Below are 27258 nucleotides of genomic sequence, written 5' to 3'. Positions count from 1 at the left end.
ACTAGGTGGACCGACGATCTGGTAAAGGTCGCGGGAAGAGCCTGGATGCGGGCAGCGCAGGACCGTTCATTGTGGAAAACCTTGGGGGAGGCCTTTGTCCAGCAGTGGACGTCATTTGGCTGAAACGAAGGATAAGAATTACTTCGTTTTTGTTTTCTGTATGTAATTTGTTAATTTTTTGGTAGGGTCTTTATTTTAATTACTTAGGTTGGTAGGTACTTACTTATTTGATTTTAATGATAATTACTATAGGTACGTATAATTTTTGGCTGAAACGAACGAACGAACGAACGTATAATTTTAGTAGAAAGAAAGGTCATTGAATGTCTAAGTGACTCACTCACTCATCACGAAGTCTCAGAAACTACAAGTCTCAAAAGAGTTCTCATAGGGGTTAATGGTCTATTCCACCTGGCTTTGATCACCAAGATGATTAAAGTGGACTCCAGTTAAATTATTTTTTTTTAGTGTTCTTTGATCACCTATAAATAAATCATACCTCTGAATTGTCACATACATGTCCAATTTGTTTATTGCGTTATTATTAGAAAATATCAAAAATGTTACATAACAAAATATGTAGTAAGTACAACAATTGGACATGTGACTATTCAGAGGAGGTGTGATTTGTTTGTAGATAATCAAAGGACACTAAAATAATAATTTAACTAGAGTCCACTTGGCTCAAGGCACAATGCTCGAAGTCCTTAATCGATTTTCCCAACAGGTAAGCCTGAGGATGAACATGGACAAAACGAAGCTTATGTCGAATGTCCATGTTGCGCCCTACCCAGTTTCAGTTGGGAGCTCAATTCTCGAGATTGTCGACAAGTAGGTAAAATAGGTATGTCTACCTCGGACAAACGATCCAGCTAGGTAGGTCCAATTTCGAGAAGGAGGTCAATCGTCGAATCCAACTCGGCTGGGCAGCGTTCGGGAAACTACGCAACATCTTTTCGTCCAAAATACCTCAATACCTGAAGACTAGAGTGTATAACCAATGTGTGTTACCAGTGATAACTTATGGCTCGGAAACGTGGCCTCTCACTATAGGCCGAACAGTTACAGAAGCTCAGTTGCACAGCGTGCTATGAAGAGGGCTATGCTTGGTGTTTCTTTGCGAGATCGAATCAGAAATGAGGAGATCCGTAAACGAACCAAAGTCGCTGACATAGCCCGACGGATTAGCAAGCTGAAGTGGCAATGGGCAGGGCACATAGTATGCAGAACTGATGGCCGATGGGGCAGAATGGTTCTGGAATGGAGGCCGCGTACCGGAAAACGTAGCGTGGGACTTCCACCTACAAGGTGGACCGACGACATCGTAAAGGTAGCAGGGAAGCGCTGGACGCAGGCCGCTTCCAATCGATCAACATGGTAAGCATTGGGGGAGGCCTATGTTCAGCAGTGGACGTCCTATGGCTGAAATGGTGGTGGTGGTGGTGGTACATATACTGAAAATGTATCATTAGAAATCAACTACGGGGGCTAAGGAGATAAAAGGAGGGTTGGAAGTTTATATTATGAAAGTCCTATGTGTTTAAAGTAAGAGAGTTGAAATTTAAAATGTATGCGCTATAGATGCTAAGAGCGGATTTTACGAAACTCCACCCCTAATGGAGTAAAACGAGGTCCACGCGTACGAAGTCGCGGGCGGCCGTTTTAAATAAACCGGTAATAAATTAGGTACAACACCAGTACACCACTAAGAAAAATCGGATATGAGTGCTAGAGAGCCGCGTGACTCGGAACGTAACGTCAACATCGTGCGATAAGAAACGGTATAATGCGTCACTTTAGTTGCCAAGTCGCGAGAATCCACAATTTACGGTTAGTCGGTAACACAAGTAGAAATAGAAGAAAGTTCGAAGTCTTCTAGTCGTCTTTGAGTCAATGTTGTCAATTAAAGTTTGGCCGCCATCAGGCGCACAAGAACGTAGGTAGAGGTGGTGTCATCGAAGACTACCTCGTGGAATCTGCAAAGGATATAAGAACATAAATATCGACTACATGTGATTTATCGTACAGTATCGGAACGCGTGATAGACCACTTGAACCTATCGTAGAATCTCGAAGATCGGGAAAACTGAAAGAAATGTTAAACTTATGACCATTGCAATTAGGATAAGTTCGAAGTAGAATTTCGATATGAACACTGTCATTTAAACAAGATACGGGGAATATTGATGCATAACATAAGATGCAGACTTGTTGTAGTAAAATTTCCGATCCTTAAACCTACAAGTATCCATCATAACTTTAACTAACCGAAGCCCTAAAATACTAGCAAAAGAAATCACCATCAAATCCTAAAACAAATATTTATGTAAAAAAGCGGCTGTTAATAGATACAAAAAACATGAGTTAAAACCACACAATGAGTTGAGCATGAAATTATGTGTGATGTGAGGCAAGCATGATGTGTGGATAATTTTGTCTATGGGCGAAGCGAGACTTGTATGCGATTGCCAGCTTACCTCTTCGTAGTTGCTTCGCGTGAGCCCGAGAGGGTTCAGCGAGTTTGTGTATTGCATGGTCTGTTGGGCCATCGTGGTCTGTTGGGCCATCATGGTCTGTTGCACGGGATACGAAGGCGCGACGGGTGAGTACATGAACGGAGACCCGTACATTGCTTGACCATACATCATGCATTGCACTGGAAAAGAATAGTATTATTATTACATGGTAAAATCATTTTAAATTATGGTACATCGTATCAAGTATAGCATTTATATAAATATCATTATAGGTATCCTTCCGTTTGGCCAAATTACTTTTCGCCAAATTTTACTTCGCAAACAACTTATCGCCAAAGTTTCATTTCCCAAATGAACTTTTAGCAACTGTACTTTTCGCAACTAATTCATTTGGTCAAATTATCATTTGGCAAAATTTTACTTGGCAAATGATTATACAGGGTGTCCCGTAATGTAACGTCAAGCCGGAACTGGGTGTTGAGGCAAGTTGTGCTGGTTATCAGAAAAATATAAAAAAAATTCTATGTGGCATATTTTAAAAATAATAGGCATTTAAAAAAAATCCAAAAATTCTACTCCAGGTGACGGTCCTTTTACTCGTGTTGCCACAAATCTTCACTTTTTCCAAATTTTTTTTTTTGTTATGTAACCCTGAATAATGCTTCTCTAAATTGTTATCAAAATTACAAAACCATCTGCTCCAACTTGGATGAAAAAAATACATTATTCCCAAAAAAAATATCAAAATAAAAATTTTACCTAGTTTAAACTGACTGTACTGAAAAAAAATTGTACTACGCGAGTGTGGCAAGTGACGTCATAATTTGGCGCATTTAGTAAGGATTCCAAAATGGTATAACACTTGTGTTTAATATTTACTTATTTTTTGTTACTAGTATAAAGTGCATTTACAACGCCATTTAACTTCAAGCCTCGTACTCCAGTCCCCAAGAGACAGGTGTTACCTAGTTTGGGGACCACTGGCAATGTTGTCTAAGTTGTTAACTTGGTTGAATAAAGGTTTTTATTATTATTTATTATTATTATTACTTTGTAAAATCTTGCTGTAATTGTCGACAATTTTTGTTTATTGGAAATAATCCCGTTTTTAACTTTATCTACCTTGGTTAAAAATATTATTCTAATGTGCTCAAAATGCAAGTTTCTGGCTTAAGTGAGGTGGATAAGACATTTTAAAAGGTATGAGCGGGACGGAGAAGGCCATCTTACCAAGCAGGGATGTTATGGATATCCGTAACCGTAACCGAAACTATCGGATATCCGAAATAAAAAAATGTCCATAACCGTAACCGAAACTGATTCAAAAGTTACGGATAGTTTCGGATAAAGGCCAAACTGCAAAACTCTATGAAATCTGCAGTATACACGCCGCAGCTGCAATGCCGCGCTGCCGATTTCATAGTTTTGCAGTTTGCGGTTGCAGTTTGCGGTCTGCGACCCGTCTTGGAATTGTACCTTAAATCTTAATATTTGTTACCAACTTGTCTGGCATTCGCTGGCACCATCTAATATGCCAGCCTGTTTTACCTTTATCATACATAGGTGTCGTCTTAGTTGGTACATAAAGTAGCTATGTGGGTCACGCTCACGCAGCATCTTGCTATTTGAATTATACCTACATTTTTGAAATTCTAATAATTCCGTAACCGAAATTATCCGAGACTTTCGGATAATCTGAAATGATTTCATATCCGTGACCGTAACCGAAACCGGTATATTATTCTAATATCCGTAACCGTATCCATAACCGAAACTTCATATCCTTATTATCCCTGTTACCAAGTACAAGTGCAGGCAGAGCAGGTAGTAAAGGCGCGCGCGCACGGGTGACTTTTGTTACAGTATGTCAACTACTAATTACTGTCATGGTGACAAAAGTTTCTGTGACTGAGAATTTTGGGCACATTAGAATAATAATTTTTAACCAAGGTAGATAAAGTTAAAAACGGGACTATTTCCAAAAAACCAAAAATTGTCGACAATTACAGCAAAAATTTACCAAGTGTTATACCATTTTGGAATCCTTACTAAATGCGCCAAATTATGACGTCACTTGCCACACTCGCGTAGTACATTTTTTTTTCAGTACAGTCAGTTTAAACTAGGCAAAATTTTTATTTTGAAATTTTTTTTGGGAATAATGTATTTTTTTCATCCAAGCTGGAGCAGCTGGTTTTGTAATTTTGATAACAATTTAGAGAAGCATTATTCAGGGTTACATAACAAAAAAAAAATTTGGAAAAGGTGAAGATTTGTGGCAACACGAGCAAAAGGACCGTCATCTGGAGTAGAATTTTTAGATTTTTTTTAAATGCCTTTAATTATAATATTATTTTTAAAATATGCCACATAGATTTTTTTTTATATTTTTCTGATAACCAGCACAACTTGCCTCAACACCCAGTTCCGGCTTGACGTTACATTACGGGACACCCTGTATAGCAAATGTTTTATTTTGCCAAATATTATATCCCAAATAATTTGTTTGGTCAAATTGACACTTCACATACTTACCCACCCACCGTTACCCACAAATCAAAGCATAAGGCAGATGATCATGGTTTTCACAAGAATTTTACGTAAAACAAAGAGATTGCAGAAAATAGTATGGTTGCAGAAAGTAGGTATCGCAGAAAATAGTAGGTTAGGTTAGGTTAGAGCAGTGACGCGGCAGCGGCCGCCGAGCGATCATTTGGGAAACGTTTTTTGGCCAAACATTAGTAATCCATCATTATAATATGATATAAAATTAAAGTTTAGATTTTTTTCTGTGTATAAAATTAAAATATCATACGAACCTATAGCTGAAAATATAAAATGAAATTTTATAGGCGGTGGCAAGGAGGTGTATCATGGTATATAATAGATGCAAGACTGAATGAGTGCGTACTCATCACGAAATTTCAGAAACTACATGTGCTAGGAGTCTTAAACTTTGCATGGGGGTTAATTATAGAACGTAGGTGCTCACTAAGACGCGATTTTGCAAGGAGGTAAAACGGGGTCCACGCATACGAAGTCGCTGGTGGCTGCTAGTTACGTTATAAGATAAAGTTAAATATAAGTACTAAGTATACTTACTAGTAGGAGGCGGTGGGTACTGTGGGTTGCTTTTGTTAGGGTCCTTTGTGTTGTCCGAAGTACTCGGCATGGGTGTAGACTGTGGAGGCGCGTAGTACATAGGAAACACGCCTGGAAACACACAAGTTGTTATTCAGAATTGAAATTTATTTTTGACGAACTAAGGCTTATAATATTCAACTGTAATTGAGCACATAAGACCGAATCAAAATAGGTAATATAACGGTATGGAGAATCTATTGGCACAAATAATAAACAAACAGCCATGATGCATGATATCTGTAACGCACCACTGATTCGAGCGTGAAAATGCATATTAGATGACCTACACTGAACTATCTCACCAAATTCATTGACAGGGGGGCGTTACCATCGTTCAAATTTATAGTTTCCAACATGGCGAAAATCGGAACCAGCGATCCGGTATTAACGGTTGCGCCCTGCTGTCAATGACACGGGTAGTACAGTGTGCTTACCATGAGTTTACGTTAGGTGTGCTCGCTAGCGACTGCGTAAAAAAATGACATTTAAATGTATGACATATTGTGCAGCGCCCCTAGCGGCTACTTTCAAGAAATAAAATCTTCATAGAATTTTTTGACGTATTCGCTAGCGAGCTCACCTAACGTAAACTCATGGTAAGCACACAGTTCAACATATTGGGACTTTACGAGAAAATTCAAGAGCTGAGACGAAAAAAGGATAGAAAAATGTATTATTAGTCGTCGAAAACAGAATGGCGTTTCTTGGTGCCCAATGTTGTGCGGCCAGTAGTTACCTAGTGTAATATTCGATGTTTGAATATGGATGCGTATACGTTACTTCAACAACCGAAAAAAAAAACGTGTTTTATGTGTTCCTGAATAGTGTCAGTGTGAGTACCATATTTACCTCAATCACAGAATAATAATAAGATTTTAGTTCTTGAAAGTTTCCGTTAGGGGCACTGTACAATCCGTCATACAATGTCACTATTTTATGCAGTCGACTTCATAACGGTAGCGGGAAGGCGCTGGATGCAGGCCGCCACCAACCGGCCATTGTTTAAAACATTAGGGGAGGCCTATGTTCAGCTGTGGACGTCCTATGGCTGAAATGATGGTGATGATGAAAAACTAATGCTAAATTACCTGGCATTCCTGGCATAGCCGCGACTTGCTGGGACATGACCGGGCTCATGAGCTGCATCTGCTGCGGGATTCCGACGCCCAGTATAAACGTGTTCATGTAGTTCATGTTGTTCACCGCGTTAGGGTGCCACTGAGAGGCGGCAGCTGGAAGACAAAACTGTTAATTAAAACTAATGAAAAAGCTGCAGACATAGTATAGATAAAAAGCTGCAGACATAGCAAGAACTCGTTGAGTTATTTAGTGCATCTGCACAAAAAACCTGCTCTGTGTCTGCGTTTCAGCCTAGGCCTTTTACCTCACACTCACATTTAACATAGAGGCGATTGGTTAAAACGGGACTATTCCCACCGCTGCAACTCCTGTGTAGCAAGGATCTACAGCTTGACCGCCAAAAAAAACCCAATCAGTAAGGTCAAGTTTGTCCCGGGGAAAAATTAAACTGACATTGGACCCGCAACGAAATTAATCGGAAGAACATAAGAGGAGTTCGAAGTTAAGATAGGCGATTGGTCAGTGTACTAAGTAAAGATCATACCTTAAATTAGTATAACTACCAAAACTATCCGCCTGCTTCAATGCGCGCTTGTTCCCAACACTAAACGACAGTAGTGATGGTGGCGGACGGCTGTGTGGGCGTCGCACGGTGGTCCCGATTTAATAAAACATGGACATTGATGCTAGAAGCACGAAATTTTTTTCGATGGTTACTGCTATGATAACTAATAAGGCAAAAAAATATTACAATCCTACGACGTCTATTTCGTAGTAAAAAAAAATATATAGATATTTTTTGTATGGAAGAAATTACGTTTCTGTAATTTTTTCGAAATTCTTAAACGATGTCAAGATGCCGATCACACATGTTATAAAACAAGTGATTCTAAGTATTTCATGCGAAGATACTTGTCACTTTTCTCTGCGTACTTTTGAGTTATCGAGGGTTGAAAAATCGATTTTTTTATATTAAATATTTCCACGAATAATTGCCAAAATTACAATATGGTGTATAAGGGACACCTTTGATGACACATAACAACGACTCGCACTCGCGCGCGCTCGTATGCATCAGCTTTTAATAAAATAAAATAAAAAATTAAGGGAAATACTTAATACAACGTTGTATGTATAGGTCCGCTGGCCTTTATCCGCTAGCTTATACGAGAGGTTGCCCAATTTACAATATGTCCATCATTGATAACTCACACAAATATCATATCTCTCTGAAGGATAACAAGTTTTTTTTGTTTCCAGATGCTTTTGATAGGATGGAAGCTCATAAATACTCTCTGAAGTGAGAATGAATCTCAAATTGCGATATTGCCATTTTGACAAATTACATGATGTAACTAGCGTTAACGTTTATCTTCAGGTAGACACAGTTTTAAGTTAAAAGATTGTCTACTATTTCACACTGTTTTTCGTTTTGGAACAGTTCTTTGATTATAGGTAGTCACTAATTTCGTTTTGTTAGACTCTTTCAGTTTAGCACATAAAGCGTAAACTAATTCCTCCTCAGAATGATCTAAAAGTGTTAGAGAGCGCCTCTTCTTCTGCAGAAGAAGAATTTTGCATAAATCTTCAAAAGGTTTTTTATTTATACCAGAAGTCGATGGTTGCACATCTACTTCCGCAGTCTCATCAACTGGAGCGTCTTCCTCGGTGTTAACGTTGTCTATGCGTTGTGTTAACTCGGTAAAAAACATTTTTTAAATCTATATTTTTACATTTCGGCCAGACCATTTCAGACTAAAATGACGAACGTATTGGCATTGAATTTTCTTCCGAAGATTTGAGTAATTATCAAATCATTAAGTCGTAATTTTACAAGAAATATATCAAAGAAGATATGGTCTGCTTCCAGCAGAGCCCAAAAGACATTTTTGCACCAAAATTCGCATTGGCTAGACTCTGAAATTGTCTGGCCGAATTGTAAAAATATAGATTTAAACAATGTTTTGTACCGAGTTAACACAACGCATAGACAACGTTAATACTGAGGAAGACGCTCCAGTTGATGAGACTGCGGAAGTAGATGTGCAACCATCGACTTTTAGTATAAATAAAAAACCTTTTGAAGATTTATGCAAAATTCTTCTTCTGCAGAAGAAGAGGCGCTCTCTAACACTTTTAGATCATTCTGAGGAGGAATTAGTTTACGCTTTATGTGCTAAACTGAAAGAGTCTAACAAAACGAAATTAGCGACTACCTATAATCAAAGAACTGTTCCAAAACGAAGAACAGTGTGAAATAGTAGACAATCTTTTAACTTAAAACTGTGTCTACCTGAAGATAAACGTTAGCGCTAGTTACATCATGTAATTTGTCAAAATGGCAATATCGCAATTTGAGATTCATTCTCGCTTCAGAGAGTATTTATGGGCTTCCATCCTATCAAGAGCTTCTGGAAACAAAAAAAACTTATTATCCTTCAGAGAGAGACGATATTTGTGTGAGTTATCAATGATGGACATATTGTAAATTGGGCAACCTCTCGTATAAGCTACTTTTTGACGGCCAGCGGACCTATACATACAACGTTGTATTAAGTACTTCACTTAATTTTATTTTTATTTTAGTAAAAGTTGATGCATACGAGCGCGCGCGAGTGCGAGTCGTTGTTATGTGTCATCAAAGGTGTCCCTTATACACCATATTGTAATTCTGGCAATTTTTCGTGGAAATATTTAATATAAAAAAATCGATTTTTCAACCCTCGATAACTCAAAAGTACGCAGAGATAAGTGACAAGTATCTTCGCATGAAATACTCAGAATCACTTGTTTTATAACATGTGTGATCGGCATCTTGACATCGTTAAAGAATTTCGAAAAATTGACAGAAACGTAATTTCTTCCATACAAAAAATATGTATTTATTTTTTTTTACTACGAAATAGACGTCGTAGGATTGTAATATTTTTTTGCCTTATTAGTTATCATAGCAGTAACCATCAAAAAAATTTTCGTGCCTCTAGCATCAATGTCCATGTTTTATTAAATCGGGACCACTGTGCGTCGCGATGATCATGCGACGACAACGCGGCGAGGGCGAGGGACAGTGGTGCTTGAATAAAGCAGGTATCCGTCTGCTTCGATGTCGTGTAGCTTTGGTATTAACATATTCCCAACACTAACCGATAGTAGTAGTGATGGTGGCGGACGGCTGTGTGGGCGTCGCGATGATCACGTGACTACAACGCAGCGAGGGTCAGTGGTGCTTGAATAACGCAGGTATCCGTCTGCTTTGATGTCGTGTAGCTTTGGTATTAACATATTCCCAACACTAACCGATAGTAGTAGTGATGGTGGCGGACGGCTGTGTGGGCGTCGCGATGATCACGTGACTACAACGCAGCGAGGGTCAGTGGTGCTTGAATAACGCAGGTATCCGTCTGCTTTGATGTCGTGTAGCCTTGGTATTATATTCCCAACACTAACCGACAGTAGTAGTGATGGTGGCGGACGGCTGCGTGGTCGCCGCGGTGGTCACGTGACTACAACGCAGCGAGGGTCAGTGGTGCTTGAATAAAGCAGGTATCCGTCTGCTTTGATGTCGTGTAGCCTTGGTATTAACATATTCGCAACACTAACCGACAGTAGTAGTGATGGTGGCGGACGGCTGCGTGGTCGCCGCGGTGGTCACGTGACGGCGGCGGGGTGTGCGCGGCGACGGGCAATGGTGCTTGTGCGACACAGGATCGGTATCCGTCTGCTTTGATGCACGCTTCATACCGTGCGGCTGTAAACACGGCGATTTTAAATCCTACTATCGTACTTCCTACTAATATTATAAAGGGGAAAGTTTGGATGTCTGGATGTCATGATGTCTGGATATTTGTTACTCTTTCACGCAAAAACTAATGAACGGATTTTGTTGAAACTTTACAGTATTATTGTTTATAACAAAGATTAACATATAGGCTATAATTTATGACGATATGTGACAAATAAATTGCAATAAATAAATAAGACGTCTAAAAAGCGCCATCTATCGTCATTGGTTAAAATCTACAGCGCTGGTTAAACTACTGTTTTTGACATTAGTAAATATTCATGCCGTGAAACGCCATCTATCAACATGATATCTAACGGGGGTAAAACGAGGACCACGCGTACGAAGTCGCGGGCGGCCGCTAGTAACAAATAAGACAATGTAGTCATCATCATTAAGTCAAGAAAAACTAGAAGATAGAATAGCAGGAGGAGAGCAAAGAAGAACTTATGTATGCAATTTAAAGAACAAGTAAATTCATCAGTGTGCTTAACATGAGTTTACGTTAGGTGTGCTCGCTAGCGAGTACGTCAAAAATGTATGAATATTTTAATAGTTCTTGAAAGTAACCGCTAGGGGTGCTGTAAAATCTGTCATACATTTAATGACATTATTTTTACGTACTCGCGCGGACACCTAACGTAAACTCATGGTAAGCACACAGGGCGTTAACTTACAACCTACAAGTGTACCTAGTTGAAGTTCACATAATATTTTTAAATGCGTTTGAAAATCTGGTCTAAAATCAAAAACATCCAACTCAACAAAACCACAAAACATGTGAATTTTCCTTTCCTGGCAACAATAAAGGAACTTCGGACACAAATAGCAGTCACGTGCGATACCAAACAAAATTACTTGAACTTGCGTCAAATGTGACTTCATTTAAAAATAACGGGCGTAATTGAATAAACCCTCGTGCGGACGCAGTTAGCTAAAGGGCAAACAAACTTTTCTTTTGTTCTAATGAATTAGGGAGTAAAGGTCACGCAGCACGAATTCTTATTCACGTTTTCCTTAAAGGTCATAAGTTACCGCAACGAAAAAGAAAATAAAATTGAATTGTGCCAAAAAAGTTGTAATAGTCAATTGGGTTGTATAAGTTTTGATAACCTGCCTCATAAATCCTACAGGTGCCTACGTAGCACTCAGCAACGTCGTAAAGATTTTTGTCGATAATATCCGATACCTTAAAGTGTATGAAGCTTAAACTCAAATTAGCCCAAAGAAGTTGTAAGGAACAATTTTAAGATGTAGTATCTGATTAACGGCCGAATACTGAAACACTACTCAAATCTGTCACTCAGCTGACGGGCTCCTAAATTTAAGTATCCTTCAATTTTAAATGGTATTCTCAAACGCCACTCAACGGATTTGAAGCCGTGATCAGCTAAGCAGCTCTCAAATGTTTACATAATGGCAACATTTACCAAAAAAAGTATGTTTTCATTTACACAAATGATAACTTTACGTTTTTTATCCATTACACGCAGCATCGTTTGGTTATGTATTGTCTTTTATGGAAATATTACTCAATCAACTTAACATACAACAGTTTATTTTTAGTTTCTATTATACATAAATCTCGTTTTATCATATAAAAAAATTAATGCTTGCATTTTTATTTAATTAAAAAAATAATTTTAAAGGTGATACTTTTTATTGTTGAAATCTATTAAGTGGCGATCGTGGACCGAAACGTAACCACAATTGACATTTATCATTGTTGACAGAGCATCAAATTGACAAATCAACAACTCTTGGAAATGCTACTATGCGATGTCCCCATATTATTCCTCAGAAATAAGCATGTTTATGTAAAGCGATTTCATAGCAGCTATTTTGGTTGTTACTTTGTGCACTATACGATGCACAGTTGGCTGTTCGATGTGGAAGATATCACCTAGTACACGTTCATAACTTCCCGTTGCGTAGAACAGTAGGGTTATAATAAGTATTTGGTCCACTGGTTGTATGGCGTTTGGTGCGGGGTTTCAAAGAGCTTCCAAATTATGAATCCAGACACAACACCGTTTCTTTAGAGATGCGGAACCTCGCTCGGAATTGCATGTCATTATAATAATATTTTTCAATAGCGTTCAGCATTATTGCGTTCCTGCGATTAGATCTAGGTATTTTCTCGAGCCTCGAAAGAAATGATAACGATGACACACATTATTTACCACTATTTAGGTCGATTTAGGTATAAGAATAGGATTTAAGATACCGCGCAAGCACTCTCAAATTTAACAGCTGCTTAAGACGATTTGACAGTTGTTTGAGTAATGCTTAGCGTTGAATGGCGTTTCAGTATGCGAAAATTCATTTAAGTGGCGTTTGAGTGCAACTTAATTTGAGAGGTGCTTAAAAATTGAGAACTGCTCACGGCCGAATACTGAAACACTACTCAAATCTTTCACTCAGCTGACGGGCTCCTAAATTTAAGTATCCTTCAATTTTAAATGGTATTCTCAAACGCTACTCAACGGATTTGAAGCCGTGATCAGCTAAGCAGCTCTCAAATGTTTACATAATGGCAACATTTGCCAAAAAAAGTATGTTTTCATTTACACAAATGATGACTTTACGTTTTTTATCCATTACACGCAGCATCGTTTGGTTATGTATTGTCTTTTATGGAAATATACTCAATCAACTTAACATAGAACAGTTTATTTTTAGTTTCTATTACATATAAATCTCGTTTTATTATATAAAAAAATTAATGCTTGCATTTTTATTTAATAAAAATAATAATTTTAAAGGTGATACTTTTTATTGTTGAAATCTATTAAGTGGCGATCGTGGACCGAAACGTAACCACAATTGACATTTATCATTGTTGACAGAGCATCAAATTGACAAATCAAAAACTCTTGGAAATGCTGCTATAGCTTAAACCCATTTGCGATGTCCCCATATTCCTCAGAAATAGGCATGTTTATGTAAAGCGATTTCATAGCAGCTATTTTGGTTGTTACTTTGTGCACTATACGATGCACAGTTGGCTGTTCGATGTGGAAGATATCACCTACTTAGTACACGTTCATAACTTCCCGCATGTCATTATCAAATAATATTTTTCAATAGCGTTCAGCCTTATTGCGTTCCTGCGATTAGATCTAGGTATTTCCTCGAGGTTCGAAAGAAATGATAACGTTGACACAAACATTATTTACCACTATTTAGGTCGATTTAGGTATAAGAATTGGATTTAAGATACCGCGCAAGCACTCTCAAATTTAACGGCTGCTTAAGACGATTTGACAGTTGTTTGAGTAATGCTTAGCGTTGAATGGCGTTTCAGTATGCGAAAATTCATTTGAGTGGCGTTTGATTGCAACTTAATTTGAGAGGTGCTTAAAAATTGAGAACTGCTTAGATATTGTTTTGAGTATGCGAAATGTAAGTTTAGGAGCTGCTTAACTATTTGAGAAGCCGTCAAATATTTAAATGGCGTTTCAGTATTCGGCCGTCAGATATTGTTTTGAGTATGCGAAATGTAAGTTTAGGAGCTGCTTAACTATTTGAGAAGCCGTCAAATATTTAAATGGCGTTTCAGTATTCGGCCGTAAAACTCAAACCCCCTTATTACAAAACCCGGCACGAACACTGGCTTAAAATGACATTTCCATACATCCCCCTTATTAATAAAAAGTTACACCCTAGTTGAACACTGTTTTAATGTGACATTAATGTCAATTTAAACCAGTGTGCCTACCATGAGTTTACGTTAGGTGTGCTCGCTAGCGACTGCGTAAAAAAATGACATTTAAATGTATGACATATTGTGCAGCGCCCCTAGCGGCTACTTTCAAGAAATAAAATCTTCATAGAATTTTTTGACGTATTCGCTAGCGAGCTCACCTAACGTAAACTCATGGTAGGCACACTGAGTTCAATCAGTCTAACTTTTTGTACGAGTGTGACGCTGAGTATTTTTTTCCTTTTCATGCTTATATTAGGTAATCGAAGTAGTTTATGCAATAATCATTATTCTTTATGGTGAAGTCTACGAAAAATGATATAACCGTTCAGGGAAAGTTATTGTTTTATGGATTGTTTAAATAAATATTAGAATTTAAATTAGTAAAACAAACGAACCTTCCTTTCTACTATTGGCTCCAGCGCCAAAGTGCCCGACGCCGCGGGCTGGAACGAAGCATTGCAGCGAGCCAGATGCTCCTTCTTCTTCTGTTTCTTCTCATTCGAAGACTTCTCCTTCTCTCCCTTGCTACAGGACCGAATCTCGCGATGAGCTCGCAACAGCTCCCTTTCCATTTCACTATTGTGCCTGTAAAGGAAACGCATTTAATAAAAATACCTATTTTCTGTAGTTTGGTTAAAAAAAACAATCAGAGGGACGTATTTCAGTGTGACAATTAAATTAAATATTGAACAGTAGGTATTTAAACAAGTCAAAGCCTAAATCAGAGTAATCAGGTGAGATACAGGCCAAGAGTTTCCTCGTTGTGGATAAAAAAAAACAAATGAGTAGGTCATCTTCATAGAAACTCACCGCGCCCGGTGCGTTTCTATGAAGATGACCTACTCATTTGTCTTTACTCTGCCTAAATGAATATAAACCCAATTGCTGAGTACTAATCGGCATCATTGGTATCATAAATACTACAATCTTTGGTGTGTTTTCAGTTTTAGTATCAACAAGTACCTATTAAATAAAATAATTCACTCGTAAAGACGAATGATCAAAAAGGCAATCTTTTTTTAGGTATTCCCTTACCAGCGGCGGCGATAATACAGGGTGGAAACGATAAGTGATCTCACTCGATTATTTCTAAACTATACAAGATATCCAAAAACTGGTTACTGATCCTGAAAGTGCTTCACGAGCTCTATCCAACGGTACCAATAATAGGTTACAAAATAAACTGGATCTATCTTAAAATTCAATGTTTCCAGTCTCCATACATTTAGTAAAACCTTAGTATATTAAAAACTATACAAGATATCCAAAAACTGGTTACTGATCCTGAAAGTGCTTCACAAGCTCTATCCAACGGTACCAATAATAAGTTATAAAATAAACTGGATCTATCCGAAAATTCAAATGTTTCCAGCTTCCATACATTTAGTACTGCCACAGTCATGGCACTCATGTCTTGATAATATTATAGCAAGTAAAGCCTAAAACCAATGTTTCCATGAATAATTTTAAATAAGAATGCAATTTACGAGTTAATTTTAAGCGTTTAAAATTTAAAATAAAAAAATTTACACTTCTAATATTATGTGGCTGGCATAGTGGTATACATTTAGTATGGAGGCTGAAAACATTGAATTTTCGGACAGATCCAGTTAATTCTGTAACCTATTACTGATATCGTATGAAAGAGCTCGTGAAGCACTTTCAGGATCAGTAATCAGTTTTTCGATATCTTGTATAGTTTAGAAATAATCGAGTGAGATCACTTATCGTTTCCACCCTGTATAGCGTTTATACGGACCTGATCAAAAGCGACTCGGTAAGCCTCACAGGCTGATAGTCTCCTAGAGGCGCCGCGGGACTGCTGACGCGCGCTGTTAGTCCACTCTCACAAGAGCTATTGAGGTCTGCGGAGTCCCGGGAATGTTGTGCCATTGGCGACATGCAATTACTAAAAACAGACATTGTTACACTGGCGACTTCGAACTTTGACCTTTTAAATGAAGTGAGTGGTAGCCTAAAGTAGTTTACTTCCGAATTTTAGGGTTAATTCTGATCTTATACTTTTGAAATATCCTAGATTTTTTTCTGGTGTAGATACAGGTCACGCAGCAAGAGTTGAAGCGATGAACACAAGCAAATCTTTTTGTACAGATAAACTAAAATATTACGACAACGGCTTGCGAATTGCACTGATTTCTTTGTTCTGAATCAAAATAATTATAACATTAGTGTGTATACGCCTTAACTTTCGTTACGCGACCTATAATAACTAGCTACCTACCTAGATAAGAAATCATTTTCTAAAGAAATAACTTTTACTTATTCCATTAGGCCTGAGTTCAGCAATGGTCAAATCAATCTACCTACCTATTTTCTAATGCCTATTTACAGTCTATTTTCTAATGCCTATTTACTTTTTGTCTGTTTGTAATTTAGTTTCATGGTTAATTAAGAATTAACACACTTTTGTAATTCAGTTTAGTTTATTTAGCTTACGAAGAGAAGAAGGCTTAAAGAAGATAATACAGTGTGAGTCACGTTAAAGTGTACATATGAAAATAGATGAAACTAGACCTATTTTTATCGACAAAAAAGAAGTCAAAAAATTTTTGAGTTTTTTTTTTTTTTTTTAATTTTTTATCGAATTTTTTTTCTTCCAATTACCTATTGTAAAGAAAACGTAATACTTTTAAACTAAGCGGTATATCCTGATAAAATAAACACAGTAATAATGCTAAATAACAGGCGATACTAAAAAAATACATAAAATACACAAAAAAGGCCAAAAAATAATAAAAAATTATACTTTTTGAAAAAAATCTGCTTAAAAATTCGTGTTTTTTTGGTTATTTGATAAATTTCTCCAAAAAATGCCCCTATAACCGGTAGTTTTTATTACTTTGTATTATTCTCTATCGTATTACCTTCGTAAAACCAAAAATCGCATGTCCCTATCACAACATTTGCAATGATAGTTTTAACTAAGCCTCTCCGGGCGCGCCATTCAATGCTTCGTTAACAACGAAAATGAAAATGGCTCTAGATTTGTAATTTTGATAAAGACAAGTTAGATTTCAAATAAAAACAAAAGATTTCGAAGTAAAATAAGCATTTTAGTTAAAATTAAAATTGTCTCTACCTGTAGCGGAGAATAATGTTGTGGCAGGCCTTTGTTCAAACGATCATAGCAAATGTTGTGATAGGGATAGAGACATGCGATTTTTGGTTTTACAAAGGTAATACGATAGAGAATAATACAAAGTAATAAAAACCACCTGTTATAGGGGCATTTTTTTGAGAAATTTATCAAATAACCAAAAAAATACGAATTTTTAAGCAGATTTTTTTCAAAAAGTATAATTTTTTATTATTTTTTTGCCTTTTTTGTGTATTTTATGTATTTTTTTAGTATCGCCTGTTATTTAGCATTATTACTGTGTTTATTTTATCAGGATATGACCGGTCCCCATTGAGGATGTTGCCTGGGTCAAAAAGCAAGAGTTTTAATTAGTCCGTCAGTTAACTTATCAAAAAATACTCTACTCGTATTTTTCACTTTTTCAAACTAATGAAAATTTAAAGAGATAAAGCGCCCCAAAGTTCATAAGAAGAGGCCCGTGACGTCAACGCTTGCTTAAAAATGCCGCACGTTGTGACGTCGTGCGCAACTTCAACGCACCATAACTATGTAATTATTTGTTAGATTGACAAATAAAATTATACGTGTCCAATATTTTTTGATATTAAACATTACGGACTAAAAAAATTTTTTTAGGCAACTAGCCTATTGGACCGAAGCTCTGAACTCATATTTTGTTGATTTGTATTAAATACTAGCTGACCCGGCGAACTTCGTACCGCCTTAGCGTAGAGATTTTCTTTATATATTTTTCCGTAAAAACCTTGTACAGAGTATTAGAAAACTACAAAAAAAAAATCAGCCAAATCGGTCAAGCCGTTTTCATGTTATGTCGTGACAACGGAAAACGGGTTTCATTTTTATATATATAGACGAGCTTTATATAATATAGATAGAACAATCAGGTTGATTAATATCTATGAAATAGTAAGTTGAATAATTTCTCTTTTATTATATACCTACCACGGACCTCCTCTGCTAACTCGGCGTCATCTGCAGGTGAGGTGCACCATCAGAATTGCAGCACCCACATTTTACTCCAAGCTATAAGTTATAGGTCCTGCAGCGAGAGTTGAGGCGATACACACAAGCAGATATTTGTTTGTGTTTATGTATCTTTAAATACGCTTGCCAACCTGACCAAAAGTCGGTGGTCTGCGGCTAAGCTTAGCAAGAGCGAGTTAACTTAATGTATTCGATATTTAAATGTGTAACGTATTGTGTGTGTTCCTGTACACTCGTGTGTTAATGTGAGTACCGTGTTCGCCTCAACATTTCAACTTTTGCTACTTAGTTTCCAACGAATTCTTATCCAACATCATAAGGACGTCAGTCGATTTCAGCATAAAACTTTGAAAACTGCGTCACAACATTATTACGTGTTGATTAACCGTTGACGAACTCAGGCCTTGTAACTTTTCTTCAAATATCCATTACATAACATGCCGCTTAAACAATAATCATTTTCCTAAATTGCTAGCCGATGTAGGCTACGTCTTGTAAAACATTTATTTTGCTATTTTAATGTTAGACTAATACAATCTACAGTCCAAAGGCATAGTGAAACTGACGGTATCCTAATAAATGGCTTTGTTAGAAGCAGTAAACATTAGTAAGAATAATAGGCAATGCAAAACTTACGAAGCAATTAGCTTTTCTTTGAGACCGAAAATGTTTTCTCCGACAGCCGTATTGTAGTCCTCGTATGAGAAGGGCTGGTGACTATCGAAGTATCTAGAATATTACAGAATCCAATTGCAGTGATTGTTGCTTTATCCAAGTAAGTGTTACTTTGTTAAATAGTAAGTTTTGTGACAAACCTTTGCAAGTTCTCATTGTAATTTAACTGTGCGTAACTGAGAGGTGTCTCAGTGCTGGACTTGCTGTCATTGTACTCGTGATGAGGCGATATGCCACCAAGCATAGAGTCTCGCTCCTGCAACAATAGTTACATTTTAGTATTGCAAAAACTACTCAAAAATAAAATACTGTGACTGTATCTATGCCATCAACAAGTAGTATTATTATTAATATTGCAAATCCAAGATGTAATTTGTGTTGATTTCAAAATGTGTTACAAGTGAGGGGAGGCCTTGATTAAAGGATAAATTAAAAAGCATGATTGGTAATTTTTGTTATTCACGCAACAAAATAAAATACAATACAATAATATGTTATTGTAACAAAGTAAATGATACTAATCAGACTTTTGTTTTTATCGGAAATAAACGAACTTTACAAATTATGAACTTAATCGCTACAAAACTGTTTACACAAAAAGACATGTAATAAAGTTAAGAATTAAGGTGTCCCAAAATTAGCACGTTATACTGACACCGGTAGGTGGACATGAGACACATCCAAAAAGCCTAATATGTTTACCATGAGTTACGAGATATGAACAATTTTAGTTATAATATCCTTAGAAAAGTTTAGTGAGTATTGTAATGTGACCAATTCTACAGGGTGTTAGGTAAATGGGTATATGAGCCGACACTAGCCCATGTTAACATGGTCATATAAATGGTATGGTGAAGTCAGAAAATTGATATCTTCATTTTAATTATTTTATTTTTCAAACAAATCGGATTTTATAAAATTTATTTTGTATGAAAATTAAAAAATGAAAATCATGATATCAAATGTCTGACTTCACCATACCATTTATATGCCCATGTTAACATGGGCTAGTGTCGGCTCATATACCCATTTACCTAACACCCTGTATATTATTTTTTTAAATGGACTTAATAGACTTCGATAGATATCAGTGTGACTTGCTAATCTTGGCACATCCTTTTGCAATCTTTAACCTAGGCGCAAACCATCGATTTTTCGTCGGCCGATAGTTTAGTCGGGCAGTTGATCAGTATGGGCATGTATGGAAGTGCGCACATTACACCTATTTGATTTGGCCGATTCTTCATACAAATTAAAATCGGGCCCAACTATCGGCCAACTTAAAATCGGTGGTCTGCGCCTAGTCTTAAACAATATTCATAATATTGACTTTGATTGCTTTGAGCTTAGTCAATCGCTGGATAACTTCATATCGAGTTTCTCCTGCCCTCGCAGTTTACGTTGTCCTTCGCGGGTGAAACGGGCAGTGGGTCTAGACAAAGTGCAAATTATAATCGCAAACCAGTCGAAAAGTGGTCGAAAAGCCCCTTTTTTGTATGGAGTTTTGACGGATTCGATTTTCGATTCGATCAAAAAGTGCGTTTTGTCTAAGGGGGCTGATTTATGATTATCTAAAAATTATAAATATGTCCGAGTTAACTTTTAAGCTGAGTTGCACCATCTTATTTTAACTTTGACAAACGTCAAAAATCTGTCAAACTCCATACAAAAAGCACCGGTTATTGTCAATGTTACGGTTAAAATAAGGTGGTGCAACTCAGCCTTAAGAGTTTTTAGCCCTTATTATTTAGACTTGAAAATCAATTTGCATTTTGTAAACAGTGCTTGAATCGTCAATGGTTTTAATTTTCTAGACATTTTACAAACCAGCTTGCATTTGAGATCTGTTTGTAATTTGAATAAATCTTATCGATAATTTTAGACGAAAAATGTACGGGTTTATGTAAATTGCTACGACGCTGTTTGTAAAATGTCAACTATTAAACTACAACTACATGACTAGATACAGTGATATTTGATACGACCAAGGACTTCTTTGATTAGACGAGCTGTTAAGGCTGATATACAAATATGAAGTTGTTAAGTAGGTAACTAAATTTTAACTTAATTTTAATATTTTAAACTATTATGTTGCATCTTTTACTATACAATTATCACTCCACAGGATTTTACAACAATTTTTTTATAACGGTAAACAGTCTGCCCGCAACCATGACTCGTGCAACCGAGTGGAAACGTCGGGCGGGAGGGTAAATATCTTATTATGTACCGTTATAAAAGTTTTGTTGTAAAATCCCGTGAAATTTAGTTTGTCACAGATCGTTATAAATTATGTTATTTTGGGTTATAAACAATAATACTGCAGTTTCATCAAAATCCGTTCAGTAGTTTTTGCGTGAAAGAGTAACAAACATACATCCATCTAGACATCCAAACTTTCGCATTTATAGTATTAGTAGGATTTTACATGTAAACAGTCTTTAGGGAGCATCTCTGTTACCTAAAATAACTTCACATCATGTGACAAAATGCTCATGTGAATAAATAACATTTTATTAGTCACATAAAACGGATATCTATCAATTTGTTAATAGATAATTATGAATTTAAAGAGAAATATCTCAGAGCTTGTATTTTAGAAGTCTTTGGGCATATGTGACTTACATAAACACCAAATCTAAAAGCAAATGATGAGCACACTAAAGAACCTCGCACAAAATACTTAGAAAAAGCCGTTAGGTCACAAGGGCAGTAATAAAGCACTAGCGTTACCTAGGTGTAAATAATGTATCTTTTATGCCAGGGTTTCCCAATTTTTTATTGCCAAGGAACCCTAATTGATTATACTTTGCCTAGCGGAACCCCCGTACTACTCCGCCCGCACGCCCTGCCCTTCCCTTGTGCGTAAACAAGTCGATGCGAGCGAACAACGTCGGTCACGAAACGTGGGATAATATTTTTTGCGGAACCCTTGCGGCCTTTCCACGGAACCCCAGAGTTCCGCGGACCACCTTTCGGGAACCGCTGTTTTATGCTAGGTACAACTACAAGAAAACTTACGTTTGGAAGTCTACAACCTACATTCTTTCAGTATAGTTCTTTTAATTTTATTCCAAAGTTGATAGTACCTTTAGGGTTAATCTCATCATTATTTGTAATAATTAGCCAGATAGGTAGTTATAAAACATGATTGTTTCTAAGACGCTTTTGTATGTAATTTTAACTTTCTCGCTGAATGTCACCAAAAGTAGAAAGCTTTCTAAAAGTTATTATCGTGACTCAAAAATAAAACCTGTCTTAGGCGATTATCACACTGCACCGCGCTCCGCCGCGGTACGCGGGACGACAGATTTAATCATTGTATGCAAGTACCTCAGTTTGTATAGAAAACACGCGCGGCACAACACACTGAAAACGCGTTTGCGCGCGGAATTCGTTATATGTCGCCACGCGGACCGCGGCGGAGCGCGGTACAGTGTGATAATCGCCTTAATACTGCTGAGCACAGTCGATGCAATTTTACGCCTTCGATCATCGTGTTAAAGACTACATTTTCTTAATTGCCCCAATACCCAAAGGATGATTCCTAAACATTTTGAGCGGGGTTCCTCACGATCAATTCTTACATAGTAGCTGTTGTCAGGGTCCTGTATCTCCAGACGGAGCTCATCATCATTCCTGGGCTGTTCCTCCATCAGGCTCTCCATGAATGACGCGATGTCCTGGCAGCGCTTGTTCATCCGCTGCTTAGCTGCTTCAGCCGGTTTAGTGAGTACCTGCAACAATGTACTTATGGTTAGAAAAATCCAACCAATTAATAGAATATGCACTGTCGAATAGGACACGCCTACGCTAATTTTGCATGATAACTAAAGCCTGGTCCGTGAGCAAGTAGAATTTTGTCCAATGACCTCAAACTACCTACCCATCCTTATTGCTCGCGCGTAATAATTATGTTGCTGTCACTGCGGGCGCCCGTCGCGCAGTCGCGACAGCAATATAATTACGCGCGAGCGATAAGGATGGGTAGCTTGGAGTCATTGGACAAAATTCTACGTGCTCACGGACCAGGTTTTAGTCCTCAAGATGTGCATGCACCTTCCATCGAAATTCTATCAAGGTATGTACCTATATAGCTGCTTCTATCAGTCTTTACAACTGACGGGATAGGTCTTTGCTGATCTCAATTTTTTAACTAAAACAAGACAATCTACTGCAAAATACTTGCTGAAACGTTTTCATACTAAGGATAGTGAAAAGGGTGTTCTAGATGAACAAAGGCTCCGTTTACCTCATTCAGGATCTTGATGATTTTCTCTCGCATTACTTGCTGCTGTATCTTCTCATCTTCTGACATCTTTTGAGCCTTCTCCAGCTCAGGGGTTTGAAACACGTCTGGGTTGCTGGGCCCCTATAAAATGTTAGGAATAATAGCATGTTAGTTAACTTGCCCTTAAGTGGTACACTATGTTGGTTAACAATTGAGACCAATGATACTATATATTTCTTACCTCAACAATGTGGTGTTTGCCGATGACATACTCCAGTTTACGCGACCAGGGGTTGATGAAAGAAGACCACTCAGTCTCAAGCTTGACGTAGAAGCCATTTTGGGTCAGCATCCTATAGAAAAACAAGAGATACGTTAGTAATTAGATAAGACTTGAAGATTGATTACAATTAACCTTGTTGATATGACGAATTTTTTAACATAGTCAATGGAATTTTAGTAAAATACAGAAATGACCTGGCGGTATGCATACCGAACCTTGTCGTTCGGTCAACAGCTATGGTCGCTGAATAAAATTCCGCAGACTAAATTTCGGTAATGAGCTTATGTTGGTATTGCTTATGCAGTAATTGTAAGTCTTAGAAGTTCACTTTATTTATTTTACGTAATCTAGTCGCCAAAGTCATTTTGCTCGGGCTTGGCGATTGCTATGGGCGTTGAACTACTAAAATTAATATTAAATCAAACTCAAAGCAACTTACCTGTAAGGATTAGACCTGGGCAGTCTCCCTTCTTTCACGATAGTCTCATACACCTGGCGCAGATAGCACAGGTCTTCAGGGTGGTACAGCCTAATGGCGTCTTCTCCCACCAGGTCTTGCGGCAGGTACCCCAGGTAGGGCACCGACTCAGGGTCTATGTACTCCAGATTGCCGTTGGCGGCGTGGCGCATCACAAAGGGCACGGGTTTACAAGCTATCTCGTTTGGGACTGGAATTGGAAGAATATTTTGACTTTAATATTTAAAACAATGTGAAGATTTTGGTGATCAATTCTATCCCGAACGATAAATCAACTGCCTCAAGTAGGACTTGATAACAGAACTTTCTCTTACGACTGCTTTGACTTTCGAGCAAGTTGTTTACGTTTAAGCTTTCAAGTGTTCTACATTATGAGGCAGTAACACCCTTAAATAATAACTAATTAAGAACAATACTATTCCAATTAATCATAAAATAACTTAATTAACTGACTGAGTACGTCCAAGATTGGACTGCTTCTGAGTGACTACAAAGTAAGTAAAAAGTACGAGTAAAATAAACAATCCAAGTCTGTTTTTTTGGAATGTGTACCTTTAAACGCCGAAAAAAAAGGAGTCGCTTGGATGACCAGGTAGATGATGCCTCCGTCTTCATCGCTGACGTTCTTGAAGGTTAGTTTCAGCAGCACCGGCATGTAGGTAACCATGCGTTCTTTGACTCCGAACCCGGTGGTCAGGCCCCGGTAGCGTCTGATGCGGCAGACCATAGTCGATATGGCGTTCTCTGGTGCTGGAACTAAAATACAGGTTAAAATAATAGAGATGGGCCAAATATAGCCTGTAGGCCCACACACAAACTTTCAATTTATAATACTCTTAAGAAAGGCCTTTGGAAATATATTTGACAGTTTTGTCAAAACATCCTGTGTTCCAAAGGCTGGCTCGTGCTTAGTTTTTACATTTGCCCCCCGTAATTAGAACAGTGGATCTGTATATTCTTCTTCTTGGCTTCTGTGAATATTTTAGTATTCTGGCCTCCAATGAAAGTTTGCCTAGTTCACAGGCGGGCCAGCATGGACAAGATAATAATTATGTTTGTGCCATTTCCTCGAGGCTACATACACTCAATTTAACTTAATTGCTTACTTTGGGGCTAGATAGCGCTGTGTGAAATTGTCCAAAGATATACACTTATTACATAGTGCATATTACAAAAACAGCATCTTTACTATTTTCTTATAGTTATGCAAACTAAGAAAGCCCAATGCAGTTTCAGAAATACAAAATTATAAATAAAAACAAAAACATGTTAGGTATTACCAAATTTTTGGGTATTCTATTGTTTTGACAATTGTTATTAAAATTAATTGAGATTCGAGTTGCGGTAAGGAATGCTAGTATTAGGTGAGTAAAAAATATAAATAAATAACTTGAGGATTAAATAAAAAGAAAAAAATAGGTAAATAATAAAAAATATGAACAAAAAAAGGGAAATATAAAATAAAATGTGAATTTACTAGCATTCACCCCTTTCATCCATGTGCCAATCAATCAATTGAACATCCAAGATCAAAATAAAAATAAGTAATTTATTATTTAAATATTTATTTATTACTATTGCAGTGCTTAAGCATATCCTCGAATTCATCAACGTACATACATTCCAACAAGTTACTACATACTTGTGGAAATATCATCACTTGCATATACGTGGGACACTATTTAAGTTGTGAGCCTAACTATGAAAACAAAGTAGTTTATTATTAAAATGGTACTGATTGCGTTTATTGGTATTGTCTTTCATGATTTATGTACTTTTTAATGTGTCCGAAACACTTTTCATAGCATTTTTTCCACTCAGCTTGAGGCACCTCCAAAGCATGGTTTTTGACCGCACCGACAGTTGCTTCTGGCTACATAAATCGCTGTTCACGCATTTAATTTTAATATATGGGTACCAAAAGAAGTGTTTAGATTCCAAGCAAGAATTTTGTAGCGTTGGACCTGTTTATTTCATATTTTAAGTGTTCAAATAGTCAGTTGTTTGACGAGACGTGTAAAAGCTCACATTTTCAACACGAATGGCGATTCGACTATGCTGGTCAGTTTCCCTTATTATTAAACTGAAGACTTTTGGAAAAAAAGTGGCTGTTTACTATTAAGAATTAACCATTCTAAATTTCTCTAGTGACGTTTCTGTCATATAATCGGATATTTCGGAAAATTAGGCGACCGTAAGTTTTAAAGTGTTCCGAGCGCATGGGACTTTTGTTGGAATTGGTTCATCTTAAAACACCTCCATAGTCGATAGCTGTTTATTTTCAGGATCATTATGCATAGATCCTTAATTCGTCAACTGTCACAATTTTAAAAACGGCTTTTAAAGCTTGTTAAACGTATTTATCACACATTTCCAAGGACTAAACGACACAAGCGTCCTATTGAGCGTTTGAAAATTTTTGTGACATCCAGCGAGAAAAAAACGTATTAACCAGAATATGGTCATACAATATTTTATTACTGCTAGTGGAATTAATGCCTAGGATTATCTCAATCCTACGATACATCACATGACGAGGTTTGTCTTCCATTTTTCTGACAACACCAATGTTTTCCGCCACTATTAGTCATTTTGGACGACTTTCGCAAAGTTCACTGGTGAGCCAATTACATACAATATTATACTTCTTAAACTAGCGTTTTACAATGGTAAAGGACAGATCTTTATCACCAAAAGTGAAATTTAGCTGACCGCTTCAGTTTTGTATTGATTAACCACGTCGAAAGTTATAATAAATCTTCGCGCGAAAATTTCCGCAAGTCAATTCCATGTTTTTGTAGTCAAGATAATTTTCAATTCAATGTTAATAATACAAAACGTGCTCAAATGATAAAAAGTTTTGAATAAGGTTGTAGTCAAAAATGTCAAACTTTTCATTAAAAGTATCAGATGTCGTCTAAAAACACGTTATGTTGTCGAGGCTCACAACTTAAATAGTGCCCTAGTACGTGATCAACTTTAAGGATATCACTTTCATACGGCAGTCTCCGATATCATCGACGTCATCGTCTTCAGCATCGTTCTTTATAATAAAACGAAGACTGCCTAGATCCAATGATACTTTCAGTAGCAGCATCCTTCATGGAAAGAAGTGAAAATATACTAACTCTAGCAAAGCGTTTACTCATTAGCTTAACATTGGCACAATGGATTCTGATTTACCTTTTTTTTGCGTACCATTTACGATTTTCGGTATGGCCAAGCCATTAGTTATCTGAGACTCAAAAGTGGAGCGATCCTGCGAACAAAAAACAAATTACAATTAAAACAAAAC

General features: G+C 37.2%; 1 protein-coding gene across 1 annotated transcript in view; it reads right to left on the bottom strand.

Annotated features, from left to right (window-relative positions):
- LOC135086880 (period circadian protein) overlaps window positions 1-27258 on the bottom strand; it is an 81051-nt gene that overhangs the window by 13153 nt on the left and 40640 nt on the right. The window contains exons 8-21 of the mRNA XM_063981712.1: window positions 27147-27222; window positions 24516-24719; window positions 23925-24153; window positions 23444-23555; window positions 23224-23343; window positions 22559-22708; window positions 19112-19227; window positions 18933-19025; window positions 15951-16100; window positions 14587-14776; window positions 10302-10449; window positions 6710-6853; window positions 5580-5690; window positions 2478-2656 (exon numbers count right to left, since the gene is read on the bottom strand). Of these exons, the coding sequence (XP_063837782.1) occupies window positions 2478-2656; window positions 5580-5690; window positions 6710-6853; window positions 10302-10449; window positions 14587-14776; window positions 15951-16100; window positions 18933-19025; window positions 19112-19227; window positions 22559-22708; window positions 23224-23343; window positions 23444-23555; window positions 23925-24153; window positions 24516-24719; window positions 27147-27222 (2022 nt within the window). The remainder of the gene's footprint in view (window positions 1-2477; window positions 2657-5579; window positions 5691-6709; window positions 6854-10301; window positions 10450-14586; window positions 14777-15950; window positions 16101-18932; window positions 19026-19111; window positions 19228-22558; window positions 22709-23223; window positions 23344-23443; window positions 23556-23924; window positions 24154-24515; window positions 24720-27146; window positions 27223-27258) is intronic.

Source organism: Ostrinia nubilalis, chromosome Z, assembly GCF_963855985.1.
Source record: "Ostrinia nubilalis chromosome Z, ilOstNubi1.1, whole genome shotgun sequence".
Classification (NCBI taxonomy): domain Eukaryota; kingdom Metazoa; phylum Arthropoda; class Insecta; order Lepidoptera; family Crambidae; genus Ostrinia; species Ostrinia nubilalis.
This window is presented reverse-complemented; position numbering and strand designations above follow the sequence as displayed.